We start from the raw sequence: 25,722 nt of genomic DNA, 5'->3' as shown, positions 1-25,722 counted from the left end.
TTCTAGAAGCTGGAGCTGGGCCATGCCTTGCTTGCGTGAGCTGAGCTGTGTCAGGGCTTCAGAGCTGTAGTGACTTCCCATTGAGACGCAGGGTGTACCACTGGCCACGCCTTCTGTCGCTTCTGACAAACAACAGTGATTCTGATTCCGTTGCTCCAGCCCCGGCCCACGTGCACGTCCACACCCTGCTGCAGGGCGCCCCCTTGCGGGGTGGTTTGGCCTCTGTGGCCTGACTCCGAGGGACGTGGGTGAGCGTTGGTGCATGTGTGTGTGACTGAGGGCCCGGGCGGTTTCTTATTTCTTCTTTTTTAGCCTATCATGTGGTTAGGAGGTCTGGGGGTTTTTAAACTGGAACTGAAACTGGGTAGAAGTTCTCATTAGCCTGTTTGGAATGGTTGGTCCATTTGGGAAGTCTCGAAAGGTGAGAGAGAGCACGTGTTTTATCTGCAAGCTGTGACGTCCGGCGGGGGTCAGTGATGGGAAAGGGCAGTTAGGTGCCCCGAACAGGTGACGAGCTCCCGCCTTCCCAAGGCGCGTCCCCTGCGCATCTGGTCAGATTCCTAGGCATTTCCGGAACGATTCCTAGGCACAAGCTACAGTGGTGGTTGGGTAGGCAGGACAGGCAGGGACCCCGTTACCCGTGAGGACATGGGCGCAGCCGGTCAGTGCGGAGCCCAGGGTCACGGGCTGCCCAGGGTCACCCGCAGGCTGGGCGAGGACCGTGGGCCTTCTGACCATGGCTCAGCTTCCTGCTGTGTGAGTCCCGCGGGGACCGTGCTGCTCGCTGAGGCTGCCTAGCGCCCGCGTGCATCACAGGCCTCAGACCGGCTGCCCGGCCGGGGTCTGTGTGGCCACCCCCGGCTCAGCCGCGTCCCTCTTGCAGAGCTACCTGGTTGGGTGGGCCCAGTTTCGGAAGAACCCCTGGCTGCTGGCCTACCTCGTGGTGCTGCTCGTGTCTCTCGTGGACTGGACCGTGTCGCTGAGCCTCATTTGTCAGGAGGTAGGTGGCGAGGCGACTCTGAGGGGGGCGGCGGGGAGCTCTGGGGGTTGGGGGGACGCAGCTGCCCAGGGGAACGGTGGGCGGGAGTCCCGAGGCCCTGCATCCGTCCGGCCCACCTGCCCGGCTCTGCCCGCCCTCCAGAGCACGTCAGTAACCCACGGGCCAGGGAGCTTTGTCCCCATCTTGCAGATGAAGACACTGAGGCCTGGGGGAGGCGCAGGGCCCTGGGGGCGAGTTCTGGGGTTCCTGCCCTGCCTCAGCCTTGCTGACGACAGCATCTTTGTTCCCCCCGAACACCCAGAAGCATCGCCCTGTGATTTGATAGAGCAGAGCTGGGAGCGGTTGGTTTGGGGACATCCTGAGCCATCAGGGCTGGTCGGGGAAGCACCCGTCAGGTGCTTTAGTCGAGAGAATTTAACATCGGGCCTCAGACAGGGGATGAGCGAGCAAGAAACCGAGAAGGGGGCCCGGCGAACACAGACCTGCAGGCGGCAACCCCCCTGCCCCCCTAACCTGGGGCTAGGGGAGGAAAGGAAGGAGATTGGGGTTATGGAACCTGGAAGCTCAGGGGAGGGGCTCCGAGAGCTGGGACCCTGCCCGCTGGGGACGGGGTGCTGGCTCCCCCAGGAGGCGCGACCACGATGCTGGTTCTGGGGGTGCCGGAGGAGGGGGACGCTGGATGCCCTGGGTGCTGCCGGCGGGAGCAGCAAGATGACGGGAGACAGCGGGCCCCCAGCCCGTGCCTCCCGCCTCCTTCCCGCTAGGCAGGGGCGGCCGATGAAGGAGAGGTGTCAGTGGCGGGTCCTGGCCCAGCTCACAGCAGGGCCGCAGGGCGGTGGAGGGCGCAGTGCCCCCTGCAGCCCCCGTGCCTCCGCCGTGGCCCTGTAGGAGCGCGACAGCACGTGCTTCTCCCTGAGAAGGTGCTGCCGTCTTCGTACCAAGGAGGAGGCCCTCACCCGCCCCAGAAGGCGGACAGACACCAGCCTGACCACCGCCGGCCCTACTTCTGAGTGACCATCTCACGTCACCTGAGCATCTGTCACCTCAGCACCACCAAGGGGCCTTGCGTGAGATTAGGAAGCGGGGAGGGGAAAGGGGGCCACCGCTGGATACAAACCTGTGTCTGTGTAACTGGCCCGCAGGCCTTGTGTGGTTAGTGGCCCAGGAGCCCAGCTGCCCCCTGCCCCAGCCCCACATGCCTTGGGTCCCCTTGTACGGGGACCCAGACTGGCTTTTTATTACTGGAGTTTGGCGGTAATTTTTCACGTTGGATGCAGCCCTCCCTGCCCCTCTGGGCAGCAACATCCCGATCTGTCCTTGGCGATTGGAGCTTGTTTGCCTGCACTGGCCCCCAGCCCTCTTTTCATGAACAGCTGTGGTCCAGCCCGGTGGGCCCAGCGTGCGTCCCTGGTAGAAGCATCTTGGGAGCGGATGCTTCCGGACCAGCAGGGCCCGGGATCGTGGGGTGGGGAGTGGTGTCGCTGCTCCCGTTTTGTCCTGGTGCTCAGAGCCTCTGCTGGTTTTCCCACCCCACCAAGGGCTGTCCCCCTCACCCCCCCGCCCCGCCTCAGGGCCACCAGGCCCTCCCACAGGCCAGCTGCCTCGGGGTAGGTCCGTGGTAAGGCCGGTGGGAGCTGTGGGCCGTGCCCGGGTTGCATGCAGCATTGGTCCCGAGGCTCAGACGGTGGTCTAGGGAGAGGCCTGGAGGGCAGGGCAGGCAGAGCCCATAACCCCCGCCTGCATGTCCGCTGAGGACAGCTGAGGGCCTTGCTTGGGGAGGGGCTGGTGGGTCCCCGCGGGGGCGCCTGGGGGCCGGCTCTGGGCTCTGCTTCTGGCAGGGTGGGCCCCCAGTAGTGGCCTGGGTGGGGCGGTCCATGTGGTTGGCCCCGGGCGTCACCCCCGTGCCTGCTCTGTGGCCACTTTGCCTGTGGCCTGTGGAGATCGGTGCGGGGTGGCCAGGGGAGAGGCTGAGGACATCCACAGACGTGTCATCTGTCCAGAGAGCCTCCTCCTGCTGCCTCGTGGTGGGGGCACTCTGCCCACCCACACGTGTCCTCTCGGACGGTCTCGTCGCCAGACGCCCAGGCTGTTCTCTCCATGGCCCTGACCCCCTGGGAGTCACTACCTTTCTGGTCCGTACAGGGTGGACCCTGCCCTCTGTAAAGCTCCCCCTGTGGGGCCGTCGCTAGGGGACTTTCCCGTGGAGGTTGTAACACCACACGCCGTCCACTTCTGGCTGGGACTGGCCCATCACCCAGAGCCGTCTGCACACCAAGCCCAAGGTGCTTCTCCGTGGCCAGCTGCTGGTCTTCAAGAGCTCCCCCGGCCTTGGGGCCTGCAGGAGGACCGGGGCCTCTGACCTGCTCCAGTCTGGTCTTCCCTGTCCTTTTGCACCCGATGGAGTCCTGCTTCCCCAGCCTTGTGGCTGGAGGGTCAGGTCACATGGTCTGCTGGTCAGCTGACAGGCTGTACTCGTGACTGCCGTGGCTGTTTCTCATAAGAGACTAGTTCTCTGCGGATTCGTTGGTAGCTTCTTTCTAAAGGCTCAGAGGCCTAGGCTGTGATTCTCAGTTGATTTAAGCCTCGCCAGGGGCTTAGCTGGCCCTGGGCCGGCTCTCCTTGCGGGCAGGTCACGTGGGAGCGTCTTCCCGCCCTTCCCATGTGCTCCCTGCATCCGTGGCAGTGATGTGACCCCAGCCGTCGGGGAGGCCCTCGGTGGGGTGGGTTGGGCGGGGTGACTGCATCTGGAAGAAGCCGTGCTCTGGTCTGTGTCTGACTGCAGGCGAGGGCCCAGCACCCGGGGAGTGGATGCGGCTGGACCTCTAGCTCCTGCTCGGCCTGGGGGACGGGCTAAAAGACTCCCGATATGGGCCCCGAGACTGCAGCTTTCGCCCAGGGGCAGCGAGCGGGTCGTGGGTGAGCTGGGGCCCTGGTCCCTCAGCCTGGGAGTGGGGCAGACCCCTGAGCCTCGCCCGTTCACCGCTGTTTCCTTTTCCCGTCTCAGTCCTGTCGGCAGCCGGGGCCCCTTCTGAGGGCGAGTGCAGCCTGGGGAGGCCGAGTGAGTCCTTGGGACGCTCACGCTGCAGACATTCTGAGGGCCTGCTGTGCGCTGCTGCTGGCGGGGCCTCGTTCTGTTGTGAGAGGGGCTGACGGTACCAGGAAGCACCAGATGTGTGCGGGGGGGGGGGAATATCGAGGCGAGTGGCGAGAAGGAAGGTCGCCCATGCAGCGCTGGAGGTGGCACTGACGGCGGGACGGAAGGGCCCGGTGCGAGCAGCCTGCTGAGCGGGTGGGGGGGGGCGGGGATGGCGGTGCCGAGTGCGGCGGCCAGTGGGCCAGGGAGGGGTGGGTGCCCTGGGCCTCCAGGCAGCGTCGGAGGGCTGGGCCGGGAGGCGACTCTATCAGCCTCTCGTTTCTGAGACAAGACCTCCATTAGGACGCGTCTGGAGTTGAGAGCTTGGGTTGGAGATTGAACGCGTTGTGACCCTTAAAATCCCAAGGACGGACATGTTCCCTGAGGCGCGAGGCCAGAGGGCGGGGAGGAGGGGGCGCAGGGCGTCCAGCGCTTGGTGGGCACAGAGGAGGCGGCCGGGGCGCAGGGCGGGGCAGCTGCCCATCCTGGCAGGAGGATGGGAGGTGACCTTGGGCTCAGAGGCCTGGCGGTCACTGCAGGTGGGTCCCCTGCCCTTGGACAGGAGGACAGGTTGGCTGGGGTGGGAGCGGGAAACAGGTGAACAAAGGGCGAGTGTCGTTTTGGTTGCAAGTGGCAGGTTGTGGAAACACGTGGTGTTTGTGTCCACGTGGGGGAGGGAGGAAGGGCCCCCGAGGGGAGCCTCTGAGGGGCCGGGGTCCTGAGCACGGGAGGAGGGCTGTTTGGCTGTGACAGGAGGGAGGAGAGGAAGGAGTGTGTGTGTGTGTGTGTGTGTGTGTGTGTTCACGTGTGTGTGTGTGTGTGGAGGTGTGGGGTTCCTGCTCGGTTTCTGTGCACCTGTGCACCTGTGCTGGAGGCTGAGGCCCGGAGCCGAGCAGAGGGGCTGGGGGCTGCGGAGAGGAGGCCTGAGGAGCCCCCAGAGGGCAGGACAGCCGGCTTCACAGACACGTGCAAGGCGCCCGGCGCGGCCAGAGTAGGAGCTGGGTGCCGGAGAGGCACGCTGGTCGCCCCCCTTCCCCGGTGCTGGCGGGTCTGGGGGCTGGGGTTCCGAGCTGGGCCCCGGGAGGGAGCGGGGAGGGTGTTGAGCCTGTGGGGTCAAGGCCGGGCACGCTGGGAGCCCGCAGACAGCCGGGGCCGGGGCCGTCCTCGTGCAGAGCATCGGGCCTCTGGGCCCGCGTGCCGTCCGCCAGCCCGCAGTGGCTGTGCTCAGGGTCCCGGGTCCTGGTCTCTTCCAGCCCGTGCGGGTGCGCCGGCTTCTGCGCCCCTTCTTCCTGATGCAGAACTCCTCCATGATGAAGAAGACACTCAAGTGCATCAGGTGGTCGCTGCCAGAGATGGCCAGGTGGGCCCTGGGGGCAGGTGGGCTGGCAGAGCGGGGCGGGGGCTCCCCTCCCCTGATCTGGGGAGGCCGGTGGGTGGGCGTTTGGGGGTCTCTGTCTCACACTCAGGGCGGCCCCCTAAATGACCTTGCTTTGAGCCCCACCCCCTGCTCCATCCTGCGGCGCTTCCCACCTTGGCTCTGACCCCTCCCCTCCCCGCCATCCCCCACCCCACCCCCATGGCTCACGTGGACGACCCTTCCCCGTCCGGCCCGGGGTAATGGAAGTGGCCTTTCCCCTCTGAGAATCCGGGGGTCCTGGGACACTGCCTCTCCTGGGCCCCTGGGACGCTCCCTGGGTGGGAGGGCGGCAGGTCTGGGGCGGAGCAGGGACCTGGCCCAGGGCCTCGGCCGCGGGGAGGCCCCTGCGCGGCCAGGTCGGCTGTCCCGGAGCCCGCCCGCCCGGCGCTGAGTGCCGCTCTCGCCGCAGCGTTGGGCTGCTGCTGACCGCCCACCTGTGCCTCTTCACCATGTTGGGAATGCTGCTCTTCCCCGGCGAGAAGGTACCGTGCTCTCTGCTCCCTGCGGGGTGATGGACAGCGCCGCCCCTAGCTAATCCGCCAGGTCGTTCTCGGGCCGGCAGAGATGGGGACCAGGTTAGGCTGCCCGCCCACCTCGCCACCAGGAGGTCAGCAGGGGCCCCCCCTGGAGCCCAGGCGTCTTTCTTCAAGCGGCCGCGTCTCCAGGGCGTCTGGCTCCTCGGCTCTGCCTGGCCGCCTCTTCGTCCCCTTCCCAAGCCCCCCTCTCCTGGGCCGGTTGCTTGGCCAGGGCTGTACCTCACTTAGATGGAAGCCCCTCAGACTAGCCATCAGGATGGCTCCTCTCACCGCCCCTGCTCGCCTCTCCAGAGGGCATCTCCCACCACTTCCTCCCCTCCCCGCGTGGGCCCCCTTCCCTCCCAGCCCCTCACTGCTGCCCGGCCCCCAGCAGCTTGTTGCTGTGCGGAGGTGTCACCCGTGGGGCCTGCCTCGCATCTGCCGTCCCGTGTTCTTTCCTCGTGTCCCGGCCGGGGTCACCGTCCTCCTCAGGGCGGGGCTGTCGTGCGCCTCTGTCCTGGGATCCTTCCCGGTGCTTGGCCAGGGCTGGTCTGCAGTGAGGTCGTGGCAACACTTGGGGGTTGTGGCCGTGCTGCCCGTGAGGGAAGACGAAGACCATCCCTCAGACCCCCGGGGAGGAGTTCCGCTTCGCGCGTGCACGTGTGTGTGTGTGCGTGTGCGTGTCTCTGTATATCTCTGTGGGTGCTGTGTGTGTGTGTGTGCGTGTCTGGGTGTCGGGGCACCTAGGCTGTGAGATGTGGGACTGGCTAACAGACTCTCAGGCCCCGCGTGTCTGTCCAGTGACCCTGCTGTTCACGGAGCCCAGGACAGGGCGGGTGGGTGCACTGGGCGCAGGGGGCTGGGGTGGGCCTCTGACCCGGGAACGCTGAGGGTTCCAGGGTGTCTGCTAGAGGGCTGGCCCTTGGGCGGCAGCCGGGAAACGGCTTTGCAGGCTCCCCAAGTGATCAGGTGGTTCTGTGTGTCTGGGCGCCACGCCTTCCACCCACACTGGGTGGAAGGCACACGGCGCGGTGCGTGGAGTCTGGCTGAGAGCGGGCTGGCTGGCCCCCGCGTGGGCCCTCTCTGCGTCTAGGCTGTGATGCTCTCTGCCAGGCTGGCCGAGAGCTGTTCACCCGCTGCAGTGGCTGGTGTCCGTGTGGGTGTGTGGCATCCCAGGACGCTGGCCCTCGGGCCCGCGGGTCCTGCGTTAGGTCCTGTCCGGCCTCAAGCTCGGAGCCCGCTGGGAGGTGATGGGGAGGTGCGGGTCCGGGGCTGCTGAGCCTTGGTGGGTGGTCCTGGCTTGCTGGGTCCCGGGCCTGGGCTTTGGTGGCCTGAGGCCCCGGGCGGCACCTCAGCGCTGCCACGTCTGTTCCGCAGGACGACAGGCGGGACAGGCAGCGGCTGACCTACTTCCGCAACCTGCCCGAGGCTCTGACCTCCCTCCTGGTGTTGCTCACCACCGCCAACAACCCTGATGGTGCGTGACCGGGGTGGGGGGGGGTGGTGGTGGTGGTGGTGGTGGCGGGGGGCCGGGCTAGGGGCCTGTTGGGTGGGGGCGGGGCGGGGGTGGGGTCAGCGCTGAGCCCGAGAGCCCAGCTCGGGGGTGGGAGCCCCTAAGGCCTTTTGTGGAGAGCTGGGGACCCGGGTGTGATGCTGGGGCCTCCCTCCTACCTTCCTTTCCTTCTCGATTTTCTTTTTCTCTTTTTCTAGTTTCCCTTCCCTCTCCGACTTTTTCCCTTTTTCTTCCCTTTTCTTCCCAGTTTTCTTTCTCTGTTCCGTTCTCCTCTTCCCCTTGTTGTCTGTGTCCTGAGAAGCTAGAGGTGGACGGTGTTCTTTGTGTGGTGATGGATCAAGCTGTGCTCAGCGGGGCCCTTGGTGGTCTCCTCTTGGCGGCCCAGCCGTGGGGTGAGGCTTGGCCGCACCGCGTGTCAGAGGCCCTGGGGTCTCCGGTGGCTGTGATGCTCACCGTGTCAGGGTTGCTGTGGGGGCCTCTGTTCGCTTGGGCCGGGGATGTGGCCAGGATGGGGTGGTCACGGTCCTCCGGGGCCCAGCTGAGGCCTTTCATCGTGGGCTCGGATGGTCACTGACCATAGAGGCCCTCCCAGGAGGGTAGCCACTGGCTCTCATACCCGGGGAGGGCTGCGCTCGGGACGCTGAGCACCGTCCCCACGTGTCCTGTGAGTCCTCGAGTCACCCAAGGGAGAGCTGAACTTTCAGTCTGGGAGGCGTGGTCATGGGGAAGCCTAGAGAATGAGCATCCTTGAAAGGTAGTGAGTTCCCTGTCCCCGTGGGTGTGCAAGCAGAGGCGTGAGGAGCAGAGTTGGACAAGAAGACCTCCCAGCTCTCCTAACACAGGGCCCTCCTTTCTGTGGAGAAGGCAGTGGTGTGAGACAACGAAGGGAATCAGACTGGACGCTGGATCTGTGGGTGTGTTTTACTTCCTTTAATGTCTTTCAGTGATGATTCCTGCCTATTCCAAGAACCGGCTCTACGCCATCTTTTTCATAGCCTTCACCCTGATAGGTGAGTCTGGGCAGGTCTGCAGGGTCACGTGGGGCAGACGAGATCCCAAAACCTCGGGGCTGGGTGTACTCCCCAGACCCCGCAACTTCACCTCAGTGGACCCCCTGACCCTGCGACCGCGCCTCGGCGGGACCTCCCCAGTCCTATAACTTCATCTCTCTGTGGCCCGTCCGTGGTTTTCATTCTGTGACCACTGATGACTTGTCCTCAGTGCCCCTGCTGGGCAGGCCAGGTGGCGCCCCTGTCCGCAGACGAGGCCCCCAGGCCCCAGGCCCTGTCTCCGCCCATCTGGGCCTTTCTCGCTGCTCACCTTCTTGCTATGCCCGTGTCGGCCCTCTGGGCCCCCAGCGCTGGTGATCCTTCCAGACTCTGCCCCTGCCCGTGTGCTCCCCACTCACCATGGCCTTTTCCTCTCCAAGGGAGCTTGTTTCTGATGAACCTGCTGACGGCCATCATCTACAATCAGTTCCGGGGCTACCTGATGGTGAGCTGAGCTGCCCACCGTGCCCGGCTGTGAGAGGAGCTGTCCCTGGAGGCCTGGCGGGAAGCTGACCAGCGGGGGGCCGGGGGGACAGGGTCTGCAGTGGCCTCAGCACTGCCCCGGCTCCCTCTTGTGGGTGAGGGGGACTGGGCCCATCCTCCCTCCCTGCCCCCCAGGAGGTGCTGTCCCCAGCGCCACCCTGGGGTCCCTCCCCTGCCCCGCCTCCTCTAGAGGGAGCTGCAGTCTTCTTGCAGTGACCCCCAAACCCACCTTGCAGGGGGGCCAGGGACCCCAAATCTGCCGAGAAGAAACGCATACCTTAGGGAATTACACAGCGAGTGGCTATCGGCAGGACCAGCCCTTGTTGTCGGGGACTGTCCCCCTGATGCCCACGGGGCGAGGAGGTGCTCCCCAGGCTGCCGGTGGGCAGGGGCTGCCCGGGGACAAGGGGCTGGGCGGCTGGGGAGAGGGCTGAGCCGAGCCCCTCAGAGCCGTACCCTTTGCAGAAGTCTCTGCAGACCTCACTGTTGCGGAGGCGCCTGGGCATCCGGGCTGCCTACAAGGTCCTCTCGTCCATGACGGCAGAGGGAGAAGCCCACCCCGGGGGGTGAGTGTGGGGCTCCAGCCCTCTTCCCCTGGGGCTGCCCTGGGGGGAGGTGTTCACGGGGGCGGGGTGTTTCCTGAGCACCCACTCTGTGCCGAGCTCCCTGCTGGCAGCAGGTTGCAAGGCTCCTTTGGGATCACGAAGACGTCCCTGGGCTCCAGGGTTTCTTTCCATGGTCCTTGCGTCCGAGTTAACTCGTGTGTCCTCGTGACCCACTGGAGATCCCTGGCTCGTGAGGGGCCGTGTGCTCTGACCTGTCCCCCTCCAGGGGCACCCTTCCCACACCCTGGTGCTGTGACTCGTGTGTTGGGACCAGAGGGGCCCTGGGACACACATCGACTCTGCCGCCTGGCTTGGAGGCCGTGTCACTGGGGAAGCTTCAGTGCCCCCTGCTCGTTAGCCACGGGGCCTGTCGGATTGCACCCCTTTCCCAGCTTCAGCTGCTCCTCTCTAAGGTGGAAGATGAGGTCTCGGGGTTTTGGACACAGGAGGACCATGAGGCGCTCCTTCTTGGAGGCCCTGTCATCGCCCAGGGCTGCTCAGGCCAGAAGTTGGGGCGCCCAAGGGTGCTGAGCTGGCTGGGCTCACGGTGGGGCGTTTCCCCCACAGAGTCGGGGTGAAGCCCCAGGACTTCCTGCAGGTGCTTCAGAAAGTCCAGCTGGACAGTGACCACAAACAGGCCATCATGGAGGTACCGGTCCCGCTGCCCCCCGCCTTCCCCTGCCAGTGCCTCTGGGCTCTGGGCGTCAAGTGGGTGTCATTTCGGATCAGCCGGGCTGGCCCAGTCGGGGTGGGGCCGGGGGCAGCTCCCCCCTCCTGCCCTCAGCCCAGCTGCTCTGTTGACCTGTGCTTTCCTGCTTTGCAGAAGCTGCATTCCCGCAGTGGGGACCTGCTGTCAGCTGACGAGTTTCAGAAGCTCTTCGATGAGTTTGACAAAAGGGTGATTAAAGAGGTAACGGGCCAGACTGGAGTCACCTGCCCAGTGCCAGGGCCACCCGAGGTTAGGGGGAAGTCCTCGGTGTCTGTTGGCATTGATCGTCTGGGTCACGCTTAGTGACCATTGCCAGGACTTGCCTTCCCAGGGATTCTGGTCCTCAGGATGGTACGTGGGAACAGAGATGGTGTGGCTCTTGGGGAGATTTTGTTGACCTCGTGAAATTCACAGACCACAGGGGCTGTTGTCTTGACCCAGAGGAACTTTCCAAACAGTTTTCTCCGTCTCCGTGATAGACTTTTATCCTCTTCCCATGTGTCCTAACCTGCGAGGTTCCTGAGTTTGTCTAAAACCTTTGTTTGTTGTCCTCGACACTGAGTTTTAAAGTTACCGAATGGGCCTCAGCGTCCAGCTCAGTGCTGTGTCCGTAAGACCCTGGACCGCCTGCATTTTACGTAGCAGGTTTCTGGGAGGTGGGGGCGCAGGGTGGGGTAGGTGAGGGGGGTGGCAGAGGTGCTGAGAGACAGCCAGGCTGTTCACAGGCACACCGTGGGAGCAGCGGAGGGGGCTGCCACTGCAGCCACTTGGCCTTGAGAGGGCCAAGCCGGACTCGAACGGGGACTGGAGTGAAGAGGTGGAATCAGACGTCTCCTGCTGATCGGACTCCTAGCAGCTCTGTGTCACCGTTGAGTCAGTCAGCTCAGCTTCTGTGACAAATACCACAGCCTGGAGGTGCTTAAGTAACAGGGCTTATTATCTCCCAGTCCCGGAGGCTGGAAGTCTGAGATCCCGGTGTGGGCAGGGCTGGGTCCTCCTGAGGCCTCTGTCCCTGGAGTGTAGACAGCCGTCTTCTCCCTGTGTCCTCACAGGGTCGTCCCTCTGTGTGTGTCTCTGTCCCGGTCTCCTCCTCTTATAAGCACCCCAGTCACGTTGGACTAGGGCCCCACCCCAGTGACCTCATTTCCCCCTAATTTCCTCTTAGGAGACCCTGACTCCAAATACAGTCACATCTGAGGTTCTGGGGGTCAGGATGTCAAAATACAATTTTGGGGGATACATCTTAGCCCACAACAAAGGTCAGCTTCTCCAGGTCTTGTGGTCAGCCTCTGTGGCCTCAGGCCCCGGTCAGAGGTGGTTTTCCTAAGAACATGGTTTCCTGAGGTCTTTCCAGGTCACCTGGAGGCAGGCCCTGCTAGGCCTGGAGCTCTGGGCGGTGCGTCCGTGGCATGTCTGTCGTCAGCAGCATCCTCACTGTGGCACCCTTGGGACCTGGGAGTTGGTAGTAGGGACACACAGGTGGACACTGTATGTTAGTGCACATCGCGCCTCTCTTGGGAAGAGGCTAGGCAACAGTGTCTGCTTCCAGGTGACTCGAAGGAAATAGTAAGTATGTACCATCAGGTGCAGATTTTGCAGAAACTGTGACACTGGGTCCTCAGACGGTAGAAGATCAGGAAGCACCTTGCTAGCTGGTGGCCCTCACCCTGGGGCAGGAGGTTTGCTGGGCCCAGGACGCAGCTCCCGGCAGCTGTCATGCGATCCAGCCCTTTTCTGGGTTCAGGCTGACCTGGGCAGGAAGACATCTGGGAAGGCGGGCTCCTTTCTCAGGGTTCGCTCGGTGGGGTCCGCTGGGCCAGCCAGGCTCTCCCTGGGCACTTGCCTGCTGGCCTGTAGGATGCTGCTGGGTCCGGGTCTTCCAAAACCGACTCTGCCTTCCTCTTCTGGCATCAGGATCTGATGATATCAAAAAGGAGGTGCTGTGGTTGTGACTGGCGGAGCAGGGCACATGCTGGGCGCAGACGCAGGGATGGTCTAACACGCAGGCCGCGCCCCTGCCCTGACCACGCCCCTGCTCTGGCCACGCCTTTCCTAGTGTGGTCCATGGGATGTTCTCTCTTCTCACAACTCCCTGGGTCTAAAGTCCAGAATTGTGATTTGAGGTGGGAGTTTGGGTCCTAGAGGTTTGGTGAGCTGTGGTGTTCTTGCCTTGGTTTTATGACAGCCTCTTACCCCGAAATGCTGATTGCAAGGGGGCAGGCAGGTGCTTCACGGACTGTTAGCATGCGGGGGCTTGTCCCAGGTGCCCTGGCAGCCTGTGAATTTGGAATCGCTGCTGAAGAGAGGCGTGCTGCAGGCAGGCTGATACCAGGAAAACATGAGCCTTCCACGAGAGCCCTCCCGTGTGTGGTCAACCCCTGTCCATCAGCCTAGCCTCCAGTACTGGTCGGTTCTTGCTAACTGGTTGTAGAGAAGGCACTGTGCCAGCTTCCGAAAGTGTTTTTCTTTTAATAAGAAGCTTTTTGGGTTAAAAGCATAGCAGTCATTCATTATAGGTAGTAGAGGAAAATAGAAAACCCCACCCAGCTGTCCCCCTTCCCAGAGACAAACACTGAAATCATTTCAAGGTTTGTGATTTCTTGATAACAAGGTAATCTATGAGCCCAACTTCTTGTAACCATTTAAACATCATGGATAACGCTGATATCTCTCTTGGCCAATATATCAGTCTGGGTCCAAGCAGGAGACAGAAACCACACAGTGGGTTTAGCAGGGGAAGTTTAACATTAAGAAGTGTCAACTGTGATGAAAGAGTAAGTGTAAGATACGAGGAAACTCTGCGGTACCTGAGGGGTGAGGGAGATGCCTAAGGAAGAGTAGAGTTGGGAGGGGGCGTCTTCCCCAAGGCCAGGGTTCACACTCCCTTGGAGAAGTTGTGGTCCAGCCCACAGGGTGACAGAGGCGTTTGCCGGTTTGCCCGGCCTGGAGCTGGTCTGCAGTCACTGGGCAAGCAGGAAGCCACCCTCTGGGGTGCAGCAGGGTTGGGTGCGGGTGCAGAGGGAATTGGTACCTAATTCTCTCTGCACCCGCACTGTACTAGTGTGGGCAGGTGCCTCTGGGCACCAGTTCCCACGTGGAGGACTGTGGGAAGATTGGGAATGTTCTTACTGGGTCAGGCTGTGGCTGTTGTCACCAAGGGACCATGCGTCTGAGTGTGGGGCTGGGTCAGAGCTCCATGGGTGTCCTCATGCCACTTGAGATGTGGCTATCGTGACAGAGAAGCTGAGTGTTTAATTTGAGCGGATTTAAATTTAAATCAAGTGGCCACGTGCAGTGAGCGGCCCCTGCGTGGGACAGCGCAGGCGCGGTCCAGCTCATGCTGCGGTGACCGCCCTGCGCCTCTGTCCTGGCTCTGGGGGCTGCCGAGCATGGGAGTGCTGGGTCTGACGGGTGTCTTCACGTTAGTATTTGTTGCCTAATGGCCTTCCTTTGAGTTCCACTCCAGCCTGGTCACGGTGTGTGAGGTCCCTTCGTTCTGTGCCGAGTTTTCATAGTTATTAGCTTGTAATTTATACGTGTATTTTCACATGGCGCTTTGCATACATTTAAGACGACTGTGTGATAGTCCGTCCCGGGTTACTTACAGCATCAGTGGCCGTCTGGGTTACTTCCACCTCTCTTGGTGTTAGAAAGACTGTGATGAACATCTTTGCGCATAAAACCGTTACTGTGTTTGAGACGATTTCCTTAGGCTGGAGAGCCTGGGATAGGAAGTAAGGTAGGAAGAGGTCAAATCCCAGGATAAGGGGGTACAGGCATCGTTGGGCCCCTGTGGCCATGGCCACCTCCGGCATGTTTCTGAGCGTGTGTGTCCCCCCAGCACCCGCCGCGGCCCGAGTACCGGTCTCCGTTTCTGCAGAGCGCCCAGTTCCTCTTCGGCCACCACTACTTTGACTACCTGGGCAACCTCATGGCCCTTGGAAACCTCGTGACCATCTGCGTGAGTGAGGATTTGCCCTGGCGTCTCCCACCCCCTAGATCTCTCACTTGCCCTTCCTCCTGACTCAGCTTCCTTCGGGGCTGAGTTGCCGTCCGCTCTGGCTCCACAGGTGTTCCTGGTGTTGGATGCACATGTGCTGCCCGAGGACCGTGACGACTTCGTGCTGGGGGTGAGCTTTCCAGCCGTGCGCGGTGCTGGGGAGTTAGCGGGGTAGAGGGCACAGCCGCCCCACCTGGGGCCCCAGGTCCCTGGGAAGCTGGGCTGTCCTAGTGCATCACAGGGACGGCCCCGGGGTCGGGGTGCCGGCCATGGGAGGGCAGCCGGGAGCCCGTGCAGAGCCCCGGGTGAACCGGCGTGCGGGCCGGACGGCGGAGGGAGAGTTGTGTAGAGAGAATTCCTTTCCTAACATTCTGAGGTCTTGTCAAACACCTTCGGAACTTAAAAACAATTTTTCCATTTTGGATTTTAAGCAAAAAGCTGTACACGCCGTCCCCGCCCCCATAACGCCAGACCTTCACAAAGCATGTATTTTAAAGTTTATTTTAATGAAAAATATTATGAGTGATATTAAGTTGATGAAAACCATTGAACGTTCTCTAATTATATAAGAAAAGCTTGATTTGTCCAATTAAAAAGTGACACATCAGGTCATGTATGTTAAACACAGGGTTAAACTTACAGCATCAAAATTGAGGAAATGGCTTCTTGGCCTGCTGTTTGAAATTCCTCTATTTTACACTTAAAATCAAATTTTCTACTTTCCTAATTTTTTTTTTTTTTTTCCTGGATTCGACAGGAATTGTTCAGTCTCCTCTGTGTGAATAACATACTGCAGAGGTGGCTGGTTTTTATTCCTGACAAATGTCAAGTGGGATACAGCTGACCTGTATTTCATCTCTTTTAACAATAGTTTTTCTTTTCTTTTTTTTGCGGTACGCGGGCCTCTCACTGTTGTGGCCTCTCCCGTTGCGGAGCACAGGCTCCGGACGCACAGGCTCAGCGGCCATGGTGCACGGGCCCAGCCGCTCCGCGGCATGTGGGATCTTCCCAGACCGGGGCACGAACCCGTGTCCCCTGCATCGGCAGGCGGACTCTCAACCACTGCGCCACCAGGGAAGCCCCCGGACAATAGTTTTTTAAGCACTTGAGTCAGCGTGATTGCTTATGAGAGACTTCTGGTCAGATCAGTGCCACGTAGGGTTCTTGAGGTGACTGCAGAATTCCATCCTTTTACGCCCCTTGATAACTGCTCATAATGTTTATTCTTCTGCCTTTAACGGTGATCTCTGTGTAGGTGTGAATGAGACAGCATTGGCTAAGAATATAGAATCTAGACTGGACACTGGACAAGGTGACCCCATGCCCCCCATCACCCCACTGCGACGTAGCCCCCTTTAAGGGAAGAGCTACTTGATACTTACTGGCTTCAAAAAAGACAGTGACCCCATAGCCTGAGACCAGCTTTGCTGATGAGGCCTCCTAAACACATCCCCCAGCGACTGATGCTGCTGGGAGCCAGGAGGTTCCGTCAGGGAAGGACACTGCCCGGTGTCCCCAGGAGATTGGACCAGAGGGGCCAGGTTGGAGGCGGAGACCCCCGAGGAGGTGTGGGTGACCCAGGCCCTGCCAGCATAGAAATGATGTGGGGTTGGGAGACACCGGGCGCGGGGGGGTTGAGGGCCCGTCGGATGGTGGGGGGAGTCTGGGTCGGGGGATGCAGACGTGTGAATTGTTGTTGAAGCCGTGCACGGGGTGCAGGTCACCCCAGGAGAGGCTATGGGTCAAGAAGGGGGCTCTGAACATGCCCGTGTCTGGAGCTGCGGGGGCGTCGGGAAGAGCAGCCCAGGGGAGCAGAGGAGAGGGTCACGTGGCTCCGGCAGGGGCGGGGCTGTCTGTTTCCCGGCCAGCCCCCTTGTGCCGCAGGGCGGGGTCCAAGGGGCCCTGTGGCGTCCCAGCCGCGTGGATCTCTCCTGGGCCCCATTGCAGTGGGGGGCGGGGCAGGGCGCGGGGGCGGCACCGGGACTGAACGCCGGGTCCGCTTCTCCCTTTTCAGATTCTCAGCTGCGTCTTCATCCTGTACTACCTGCTGGAGATGCTGCTCAAGGTGTTTGCTCTGGGCCTGCGGGGGTACCTGGTCTCCTCCAGCAATGTGTTCGACGGGCTACTCACCGCCGTCCTGCTGGTAAGTCCTGCTGGTAAAGTCTGAGACGGGCCGAGGCGCGCTCTCGGGCGGGCGGTGAGCGCTCGGCGTCTGGCCGGGCCTGGGGGCCGCGGGCACTGGGGCTCCCGCCTCCGGTGACACAGGGGCTGGCCTCCCCCGGATGAACTGCTTGGCGGGCGGCTGCAGGAGGCTGGTTTCTGCTGCATCTGCGCATCGTGGGTGGAGGTGTGCAGCGGTGGCAGGCTGCCTCTCCTGACCCTTGAGGGAGGCCCGGAGGGAACCCGCAGTCCCCGCTGGCCAGTGGGGCCTCGACGTTGGTGAGGGAGGGGCAGGGGTTCTCGGGCACCGCGGGTCTCGGGTCTCGGGACACCTTCCCCAGGGCCTGGGGGAGTGAGGGGCCACGCCTGGTGTGCGTGTCACTGCAGCGATATTGGCGTGACACGTATTCGTATCTGATGGATTCGAGCCGTGGGCCCCTGGGAGCAGGAGGGAGACAGCTGACCGAGTAGCTTCTCCCGTGCCCGGGACTCAGCCGGCCCTTACCGAGCCCTGCCCTTCGTGTGTGCAGCCCGACGCCTGAGGCCGGGTGTCTTTCTCAGCTGCAGGATGTCCCCACGTGGCACCCGCCGTGGGGATAGGACCCCCTGGTCCTGATTTCTCCCCGGAACCCCCTTTGGGGACAGCGTGTTAGAGCTGCCAGTGGGCCTTTGCCGTAGCGAGCTTCTTTTCTTTTGTGATTAAAGGTTTTGGAGATCTCAACTCTGGCTGTGTACTGCTTCCCACACCCGGGCTGGTATGTGACTGTGGAGGACCCAGGGAGGCCTGGCTAGCGCCCCGGGGAAGGGTGTGCGCCCGGCTTCCGGCCGCTGGCCCGGGCAGCTCTAGAGCCAACGCCCGACTGTCGGGGGGAGCGGCCGCGGCTCCTGCCCTGCTGAGGCCTATGGGGACAGGCCCCTTCTCATCGTAGCCGCCTTCAGAAGGGTAGCGTTCCCAGAGCCGGGATGGGAAGCTGTGGAGCTGCCGCTTGCAGTGCCCTGGCTCAGCGCCCCCGACCCCCACCCCAGGATGGGACACGGGGCCCAGGTGTGCTGGGGGCCAGAAGCAGGGAGGACCTGGGGGCACTGGAATCGGGCTGGGGCCCTCCTCTGGTTGGAGGCCCTGTGACCCGGGGTTGTCACCTCCCACTCTGGGTGTCAGTTCACCTCCCTGTAGATGGCAGGGATGGCCCGGGGCTCGCTGAACTCACGCTGCCACCAGTTCTAGCCGCGCAGAGCGATGGACATCTGGCCAGGGGTCCCAGGGCGCCTCGTGGTGTGGCAGCCTTGGGGTCTCTCTGCCCAGAGTACAGCCGCCAACAAGCACGCGTGCCGACCTTGGGCCCTCGGGCAGCCCTGGTGTCTTGGTCCCTCTGCTGGGCTGCTTCCGTCTCAGTGGAGCAGCTGGGAGTTGCCCGAGATGGGGGTGGGGCCCCGGGAAGGGTCTGTGTAGGGAAGACGGGGGCCGTGCGGTCCTCAGCGGGGACCTGCGCCCTGGGAGCAGTGGGGCTGCTGCACCACCCGGCACCTTGGGGCCGGCTCCCCTTGTTTCTCAAGTGCGCTAAAACCCGCACTGGGGAGGCGGGGTGAGCTGGGGTCGGGGGGTAACATCTTGGGTGAGAATGGGTTTAAATTTAAATAGAAATGAGAGGCCAGTAAGGCCACGAGAGACACCAAGGGGACGGGGTCAGGGCTCGGGATGGCTCAGAGGTTAGGGAATGGGGTCAGAGGATAGGGGATGGGTCAGGGCCCCACCTCTCCCAGCTCTGCTGGGACCTGAGCTGGGCATCCGCAACCTCAGTGTTCTCCCGTGTAGGAGGGGGGTTGGGTAGCCCTGCGGCACTGCGGCGGGCTGTGCCCTGGAAGGTGTTGCCGTGACCGCCCTGGGGCTGCAGGCGTGGGCGGCTCAGGCTCTGCCCTCCTGTCACGATGGAGCTTCTCCGGTTGGCGTTGGCTAAGGGGCGCGTTCCCGGCACTTCTGTGGCTCTCTCTTGAGTCCCTGCGTCTCTGTCTCTGGACCACGTGTCTCCCGTCTGCCCCTCGCTGGCCTCCCGGCCTCCCCCAGCCCATCTCCATGTGTCTCCGCAGGAAGCCGGAGGCGCTGGGCCTGCTGTCGCTGTGGGACGTGACCCGGCTGGTGAACATGCTCGTAGCCTTCCGTTTCCTGCGCATCATTCGCAGCGTGGAGGTACCGCCCCCGCCTGCGCGCGCCGTGGCCTTGCCCTGGGAGTGGGTGTGCCAGGCGAGCAGGGACCGGGCCGAGCACTGTCCACCCTGCCCGCCTGCCCTCGCCACCTGGGGCCCTTCGGGCTGCGGCCCCGCCCTGCACTGCGGCTGGGCCATGCTGGCGGCGGTTGGAAGTATGAGTGTCCAGCCCTGTTTTGTGGGGGTGCAGGCAGGACCCGTGTCGGCCAGTTGCAGGGGTGGCCTCGTGCTCCTTGGGGTCCCTGACCTTTGCAAGGAACTGGTATGCTCCCAAGCGTCCCGCGCTTCTGAAAGGCCTTCGGCACGGGCTGCTGGTGGCTACTGGTGCTCGTTTCCAGGACCCCCAGAGCAGGAGTGGGGCGGCCTGTGACCGTCTCTGAGCCTCGGTTTCTCTTAATGTTCCCACCCGGAGTAACACCCACCTTGAGGGGAGGGGAGGGGAGGCGGGTGCTCAGGCCCGGCTCCCACCTGGCACGGAGCCTCCCGTCTGCTTTCCTAAGCACTTTTCAGGAGGAAAGGAACCAAGGACATCTGACCCCTTTCTAAGTGTCCAGGTCCTTCCCCTGTCCATGTCTGTCCTTCCTACCAAGCTGTGCTCCTGGCCTGTCAGGGGAGTGACCTGTCACCCAGGGGTATTTCCCATCTGAAGGTGGTTCGGGGGTCCTGGGTGCAGAGGGGGGCTGCTGCCCTGAGGCCTTCACACACACACACACACACACACACACACACACACACACACACACCCCCACCCCTGTGTGTACGCAGGCATGTAATCACACACACAGCCCCACAAGCACACATACAATTATAAACACACACACGTAATCACACATCCACACAATCACACGCGTCATCTCACAGATACACATGACTATACACGTGCATACACCGACACGTGTGTATGTGTAAGCACACACAATTGTACACACACGTGCCTGGAATCACACACATACACAAGAGCACACACAACACACGCGTATACAAGCACAACTGTACACACACACACAAATAATCACACGTGTGCACTCATACACACATGCGTGATCACCTGCACACACATACGCACATGCGTGTACATGCGTGCACAGAAATCACATGTGCACACACGTACAGCACGGTCCCCGCCTGCTACCATCCAGCGCTGTGTTCTCCTAACTTACCGGGTGGGGTAACCAGGCTGCTTGGAAAGGCCTTCTCCGGGGCTCAGGGTAGCCTGTAGCCGGGGTTCCCGATGGGGTCTCTGAGGCCCCATCTCAACCCTGTCACCCGGGGCTGACTGGCCATCTCCAGACCAGGGACGAGCTGACCCCGCCTCAGTGGGTTGGTGGGCAGTGTGGGCCGAGGCCCTGCACACCATGGCTTCACCAAGGGTCTTGGACTTAGACCCATCTGAGGCTGGGCGGGTGGAGGTATCTGCAGGGAAGGGGGTGTATGCATCTGCGTGGGTGGGTGTATCCAAGTGTGAGTATGTATGGGTGGGCACAGAGGTGTGAGTGTGCGTGTGCACAGGTATAGGTATACAGGTGTGTATGGGGGCCTGTGGGTGTGTACAGGTGCGTGTACAGGTGAGGTGTGTATGGGTGTGTGTACAGGTGTGTGTACAGGTGAGGTGTGTATGGGTAGCTGTGGGGTGTGTGTACAGGTGTGGGTATACAGGTGTGTATGGGGGCCTGTGGGTGTGTGTACAGGTATGTGTACAGGTGAGGCATGTATGGGTGGCTGTGGGTGTTTGTACAGGTGTGTGTGTGAGGCCTTGGGGGTGTGTGTACAGGTGTGTATGGGGCCTGTGGGTGTGTGTACAGGTATGTGTACAGGTGAGGCATGTATGGGTGGCTGTGGGTGTTTGTACAGGTGTGTGTGTGAGGCCTTGGGGGTGTGTGTACAGGTGTGTATGGGGCCTGTGGGTGTGTGTACAGGTATGTGTACAGGTGAAGCATGTATGGGTGGCCGTGGGTGTTTGTACAGGTGTGTGTGTGAGGCCTTGGGTGTGTGTGTACAGGTGTGTATGGGGGCTGTGGGTGTGTTCAGGTGCGTGTACAGGTGAGGCATGTATGGGTGGCTGTGGGTGTTTGTACAGGTGTGTGTGTGAGGCCTTGGGTGTGTGTGTACAGGTGTGTATGGGGGCTGTGGGTGTGTTCAGGTGCGTGTACAGGTGAGGCATGTATGGGTGGCCGTGGGTGTTTGTACAGGTGTGTGTGTGAGGTCTTGGGTGTGTGTGTACAGGTGTGTATGGGGGCTGTGGGTGTGTTCAGGTGCGTGTACAGGTGAGGTGTGTCTGGATGCCTGAGGGGTTTGTGTACAGGTGTGTGGTTTGGGAAGTCACCAGTCTCCTCCTGCCTTTCCAGGTCAGCGTTGGGTGGTGGGCGGGTTGGTGTCACCTCAGTGGGACCAGGAGGAACCGGGTCTGTGCTTTCTCCCCGTCTCAGCTGATGGCTGTGGTGGCTAGTACCATCCTGGACCTGATCAGAAACATGCGGGCTTTCGGCGGGATCCTGGCGGTGAGTCTAGCTGCCTGCGCTGGCCCCTCGGGGGAGCGGAGCTGGACTGTTGGGGAGCCAGGGCTCAACAGGAGGCTGGCGGCCTTCGGAAGGAGGGTCCCTGTGTTAGGGGAGCGGGTGACCAGGGCCCAGGAGGCACAGGGCGGGGCAGGAAGCCAGAGAGAGGAGCGCAGGGCTGGTCTGGCTGGAGGCGCTTCCTGACCACGCTCCTTCCCGAGCCGGAGATCCTCTCGGTCACTCCTGAATCCCTCCTGTGTCCTGGGCCAGGGGCCACGCTGAGAAGATGAAAGATGTAAGAGGCACCAGGGACCCCTCAGGGCCCCCAGAGCCCCCAGTGGGCTTTGGTCAACCATCCTTGCTCAGAGGGATCTGGGGAACTCCCAGTCACTTTTGCTGAGAGCCGTGATGTCCCCCCGCCACCCCCGGGGTCAGCCCTTCCCCCGCCGCCGCTGTTGACTACCCTGTGGCCCAGGCGGGGCCGGGCCCGGTGAGCAGGGGCCCTGGGTGCCGCTACAGGCACGAGGCCTGGAGGGCAGGAGGGCAGGTGACAGAGCCCTGCTGCTTGTTTTGGACAGTGAGGGGGCTCCTGGGGTGCTCGGGCTGTCGTGGGATGCTAGAGGTGGCACCTTGCTTCGGGCACTGCCCCTCAGACCCCTGTTTGCACAGTGGAGGAAACTGAGGCCCAGAGGGGGCTGGGTTAGCCTGGGGTGTGCGCCTCTTCCCTGCACCCCTCCCCCCCACCGGGCATGCTGGGGACAGGTCAGGGGCGGCCAGCAGCCCCTTCTCTGACTGTGGCACAAGGCCGCCCAGTGGTGTGCTCAGACGTCTCCTGATGGAGGTGGGGAGAGTGGTGGGACTTCTCTGGAGGGACCTGGCCAGCCCCCGGTCACCCTTCCATGGCACACTGTCCCCTGGCCCTCGCTGCCCTGTTCTCAGTGGAACCCTCTTCCTGCCACACCAGCCCTGGAGGAGGGGTGGACAGCCTCCGTTCTTACGCCTGGGCCCCCGGTTTATCTTGGGGCTGCCCACCGTGGCTCCTCCCCGCTTCCCTCTGGCGCGGGTGCTTGGGAGCCCCAGTGTTCCCAGGAAGGCCAGCAGTGCCCGCAGTTGGGAATCCCTGCTGGCATGCCGCCCTCGCAGGCCCAGCCTGGCTTTGCGGGGGTCCCTCCGGGGGTGCTGACAGGCCCCACCTGCCTCCCTAGGTGGTCTACTACGTCTTTGCCATCATCGGCATCATCCTGTTCCGAGGTGTCATCGTGGCTCCTGGAAACAGCAGGTGAGGGGGGTCCGAGGTGCAGAGAGCGCCCCGCCTCTGGGGGCACTGGAGCCGCGGGTGACGGCGCCGGGCGGGGGGGTGGAGGGGTGAGACGCAGCTCCCCAGCAGGGAGCCAGGAGGCCCCTTTCTTCCTTGGCCTCTCCACCCGCCCGCTCCTCACCGAAGCCCTCCCTCGAGCCTGCACTGAGGGTGTTTCCCGTGCCGGCTCAGAGCCCCCAGCCGTGCCCCTTTCTGGGCCTACAGGCCAGGCCGCGCTCCGGCAGGGGGCGCGTCCAGGGCCAGGCCTGAACTATAGGGCCGAGGGCCCCCCCGGGCCGGCCGCTGGCCGTGTGTGTCCACAGCGTTGGCCTCCTCGCCGCCCTCAACACCTCCGAGGTCGGGGGCCGTCTCCCCTTTCCCCCGCTTCCTCAGGGGCCCAGCTGGGTCCACGCCGAGCAGGGGCCGCGGCGGTGCCAGGGCGCCCGGGTGTGTGTCCTGCCCCCGCCTCCCACCGACCTGGCTTGTGCCCCCCCAGCCTGGCCCCTGACAACGGCTCCGCGCCCTGCGGGAGCTTCGAGCAGCTGGAGTACTGGACCAACAACTTTGACGACTTTGCCGTGAGTCCTGCGCCCCCCCACCCCTCGGGACCCCCGCCTCCACCTCCCACGGCCTCCTGGATCCTGAATCTGCTGCCCCACAGGCCGCGCTGGTCACTCTGTGGGACGTGATGGTCGTGAACAACTGGCAGGTGTTCCTGGACGCCTTCCGGCGCTACGCAGGCCCGTGAGTGACCCGTTCTGGCGGCCCCAGCCGCGGCTCCGCGCGGGGTGCACGTCTGGGTCTGCGCCTCCCGGGGGTGGCAGGGCGCGTGCAGGAGCAGGTGGCTTCTGGGGGCCGTGACAGCGGGGCTCGTGGGGTGACAGGGCTCAGCCTGGAGCTTGCAGAGCTCAGACCGGCTCCCGGCCGCTGGCCGAGCGCCCCTGAAGGCCAGGCTGGGCCAGCTCGAGGGCGGGAACGGCGATGGCACAGGCGGGGCAGCAGGGTCGGGGGAGCAGCCGCGCTCGGCTCACGCGCGGCCCCGGTGGCCTCCTTGTTCTCCGCAGGTGGTCCAAGATCTATTTTGTGTTGTGGTGGCTGGTGTCGTCCGTCATCTGGGTCAACCTGTTCCTGGCTCTGATTCTGGAGGTATCAGCGACCCTGCCCGGGCTCTTCTCAGTCGGAGTTGCTAACTTGCTGATGGGGGCCCACCCGGAACTTGGTCCAAAGAGGCCGTGCTGGGTTCGGGCAGCCCTGGTGGGTTCAGGCTCCGTCCTCCCTTGGGGCTGCTCGCCCTAGCTGCTGGGGGCCTCTTGGAATGCTCCTGACCTTTGACCTGTGGGAGGGGGGCTGGAGGAGGGCTCTCAGGCATCTGTTCCTGTAGGAGCTGGTGGCCTTGGATCCTGGTGTCCAGGGTGGGCTTCTCAGCCAGGCCGACACTGTGGGATTGGGGTAGGGGGACAAGGCTGGTTCCGCGCAGGGCCCACGCCTACTGGCCACCCGTCCCTCCCTCCCTCTTGCCAGAACTTCCTTCACAAGTGGGACCGCCGCAGTCACCTGCAGTCCCTCACAGGGGACCTAGAGGCCACCTCTGAGGTGACCGTGGAGCTCCTGTTCAGGTACGTGGAGCGGGGAGGCAGTGGGCGGGCGGTTGGTCCCCACGAGCCCGGGGTCTGCCTCTGCTCCTGCTGCAGGGCCGGGCCTCTGTCCTGCTCTCCGGTGAGCATCTTTCGGGAAGCACCCTCAGGTTCCGGTGGTCTCCAGGTGATTCTGTTGGTGGGTGTAGACAGGTGGCCCGAGGAAGCCTCGCCCTTCTCTTCTCCATGGTAACCTGGAGATTGTCCCTCTGCTGGTGCAGAGAAGTGACAGCCGTCCCAGAGTCAGCCCCGGGTGGTCACACTGGCGTCTCTGAGCGTTTGCTGTGTTGTTACGGCCACGCGGAGAGGTGTCCTCCCGGGCTTTGAGGGACGCCACGTAAACATCCCAGAGGTGGACCTGAGTCCCCGGGGGGTGGTCCCGAGGGGCCCCTCGTCCCGAGCACTGACGGGGCTGCTGCATCAGCTCTGCTCCCCTGCTCCTCTGGAGGTGCCCGGGGCTCCCCAGCCATCCTGTCCCCGATTCCGCAGGGATGTCCTGCAGGAGCCCACGGAGGAAGAGCTGGCAGAGAAGCTGAGCCACCACCCGCACCTGCAGCTGTGCAGGTGACATCCAGACGCCTTCCTGGCTGGGGCGGCGGCAGGTGATGCGGCCTTGGGATGGGCGCTGGCCGGGGGAGGAGGCGGCCGCGGCCCACTGGAGAGGCTGCTCCCTTGGGCAGAGCCACCGTGCGTGCCGACGCTGGGACACACACAGGCCCTGGTTTGCGGCCGAGCTGGACCTCCTCCGCGGCCCCTCAGGCGCTGTCCGTGCCACCTTCTTTTTATAAGCTGCTTCCCTGAGACTTATTTTTCTAAATATTGAAAGAGGGTGACTGGGAGGGAGATGCAGTGGCCCTCCCCCTGGGCCCTGGGATTTCCGTGGTGCCTTCACTGCTGGTGGCCTTCAGGGACCAGAGGCCCACGTGGGGCCCGCATAGGCCAACCGGCAGCTTTCCAGGGCGTTAAGCTTGGGATCCTGGTTTTACATGATAAGAATCTGGACTGTGTTTTATTATTTTATGGCTCGTGTGAGTGTGATTGGGTGCGTTTCTTTATGAGTGAGAATGCCAGTCATCTTCATCAATAAGTCTTGCAAAGAAGGAGATGGTCATCCTTATTCCGACACGACTGTGCTTCTCTGGAACGGGGCCACCCGGTCTCAGCCTGTCAGAAGCCAGTGCTGTGGTTGGACCAGCCCTTGTGGTTCATACTGTGTTAGCAACCACCGTCAGGAAACTTTGAAAAAATAAAGGGTTATTACTTACGAGACCTGGAAATTACATAGTACACCTGGGGCCACACAGCGAGGTCTCGGGTAGAGAGAGAGAGAGTGTGGGCCTGGGGTTATGCTTTTGTTGGGGTCGAGGGTTTCAGGGCCTCACTCTTTATTGGTGAATTTAAAACATAAGAGCAGGAATTTAAAGCCAAGGAAGAAAAAAATAAAGTGGTCCAAATGGTCAGTTATCAAACTCAACCAAGATTTCTAAAATAAATGAGCCTCAGTGGAGGA

The 25,722-nt window shown here is 62.7% G+C and overlaps 1 protein-coding gene across 4 annotated transcripts in view; it reads left to right on the top strand.

Moving 5' to 3' along the window:
• TPCN2 (two pore segment channel 2) overlaps positions 1 to 25,479 on the top strand; it is a 31,825-nt gene extending 6,346 nt beyond the window's left edge. The window contains exons 5-25 of one of the 4 annotated variants that reach the window (XM_079930642.1): positions 884 to 1,000; positions 5,387 to 5,493; positions 5,960 to 6,032; positions 7,443 to 7,542; positions 8,523 to 8,588; positions 9,008 to 9,072; positions 9,576 to 9,676; positions 10,283 to 10,364; positions 10,539 to 10,625; positions 14,266 to 14,385; positions 14,495 to 14,554; positions 16,439 to 16,567; positions 17,290 to 17,339; positions 18,670 to 18,769; positions 21,213 to 21,284; positions 22,487 to 22,560; positions 23,075 to 23,156; positions 23,240 to 23,322; positions 23,643 to 23,724; positions 24,100 to 24,194; positions 24,702 to 25,479. In XM_079930642.1, the coding sequence (XP_079786768.1) occupies positions 884 to 1,000; positions 5,387 to 5,493; positions 5,960 to 6,032; positions 7,443 to 7,542; positions 8,523 to 8,588; positions 9,008 to 9,072; positions 9,576 to 9,676; positions 10,283 to 10,364; positions 10,539 to 10,625; positions 14,266 to 14,385; positions 14,495 to 14,554; positions 16,439 to 16,567; positions 17,290 to 17,339; positions 18,670 to 18,769; positions 21,213 to 21,284; positions 22,487 to 22,560; positions 23,075 to 23,156; positions 23,240 to 23,322; positions 23,643 to 23,724; positions 24,100 to 24,194; positions 24,702 to 24,780 (1,824 nt within the window). In that variant the 3' untranslated portion in view covers positions 24,781 to 25,479. The remainder of the gene's footprint in view (positions 1 to 883; positions 1,001 to 5,386; positions 5,494 to 5,959; positions 6,033 to 7,442; positions 7,543 to 8,522; positions 8,589 to 9,007; positions 9,073 to 9,575; positions 9,677 to 10,282; positions 10,365 to 10,538; positions 10,626 to 14,265; positions 14,386 to 14,494; positions 14,555 to 16,438; positions 16,568 to 17,289; positions 17,340 to 18,669; positions 18,770 to 21,212; positions 21,285 to 22,486; positions 22,561 to 23,074; positions 23,157 to 23,239; positions 23,323 to 23,642; positions 23,725 to 24,099; positions 24,195 to 24,701) is intronic. The other 3 variants (XM_079930643.1, XM_079930645.1, XM_079930644.1) reach the window with 3 other exon arrangements.
• The last annotated feature ends 243 nt before the right edge of the window (positions 25,480 to 25,722 follow it).

This window comes from Stenella coeruleoalba (genome assembly GCF_951394435.1).
Source record: "Stenella coeruleoalba genome assembly, chromosome: 8".
NCBI lineage: Eukaryota > Metazoa > Chordata > Mammalia > Artiodactyla > Delphinidae > Stenella > Stenella coeruleoalba.
Note: the sequence above shows the minus strand (reverse complement) of the source record. Positions and strands in the feature narration are given on the sequence as shown.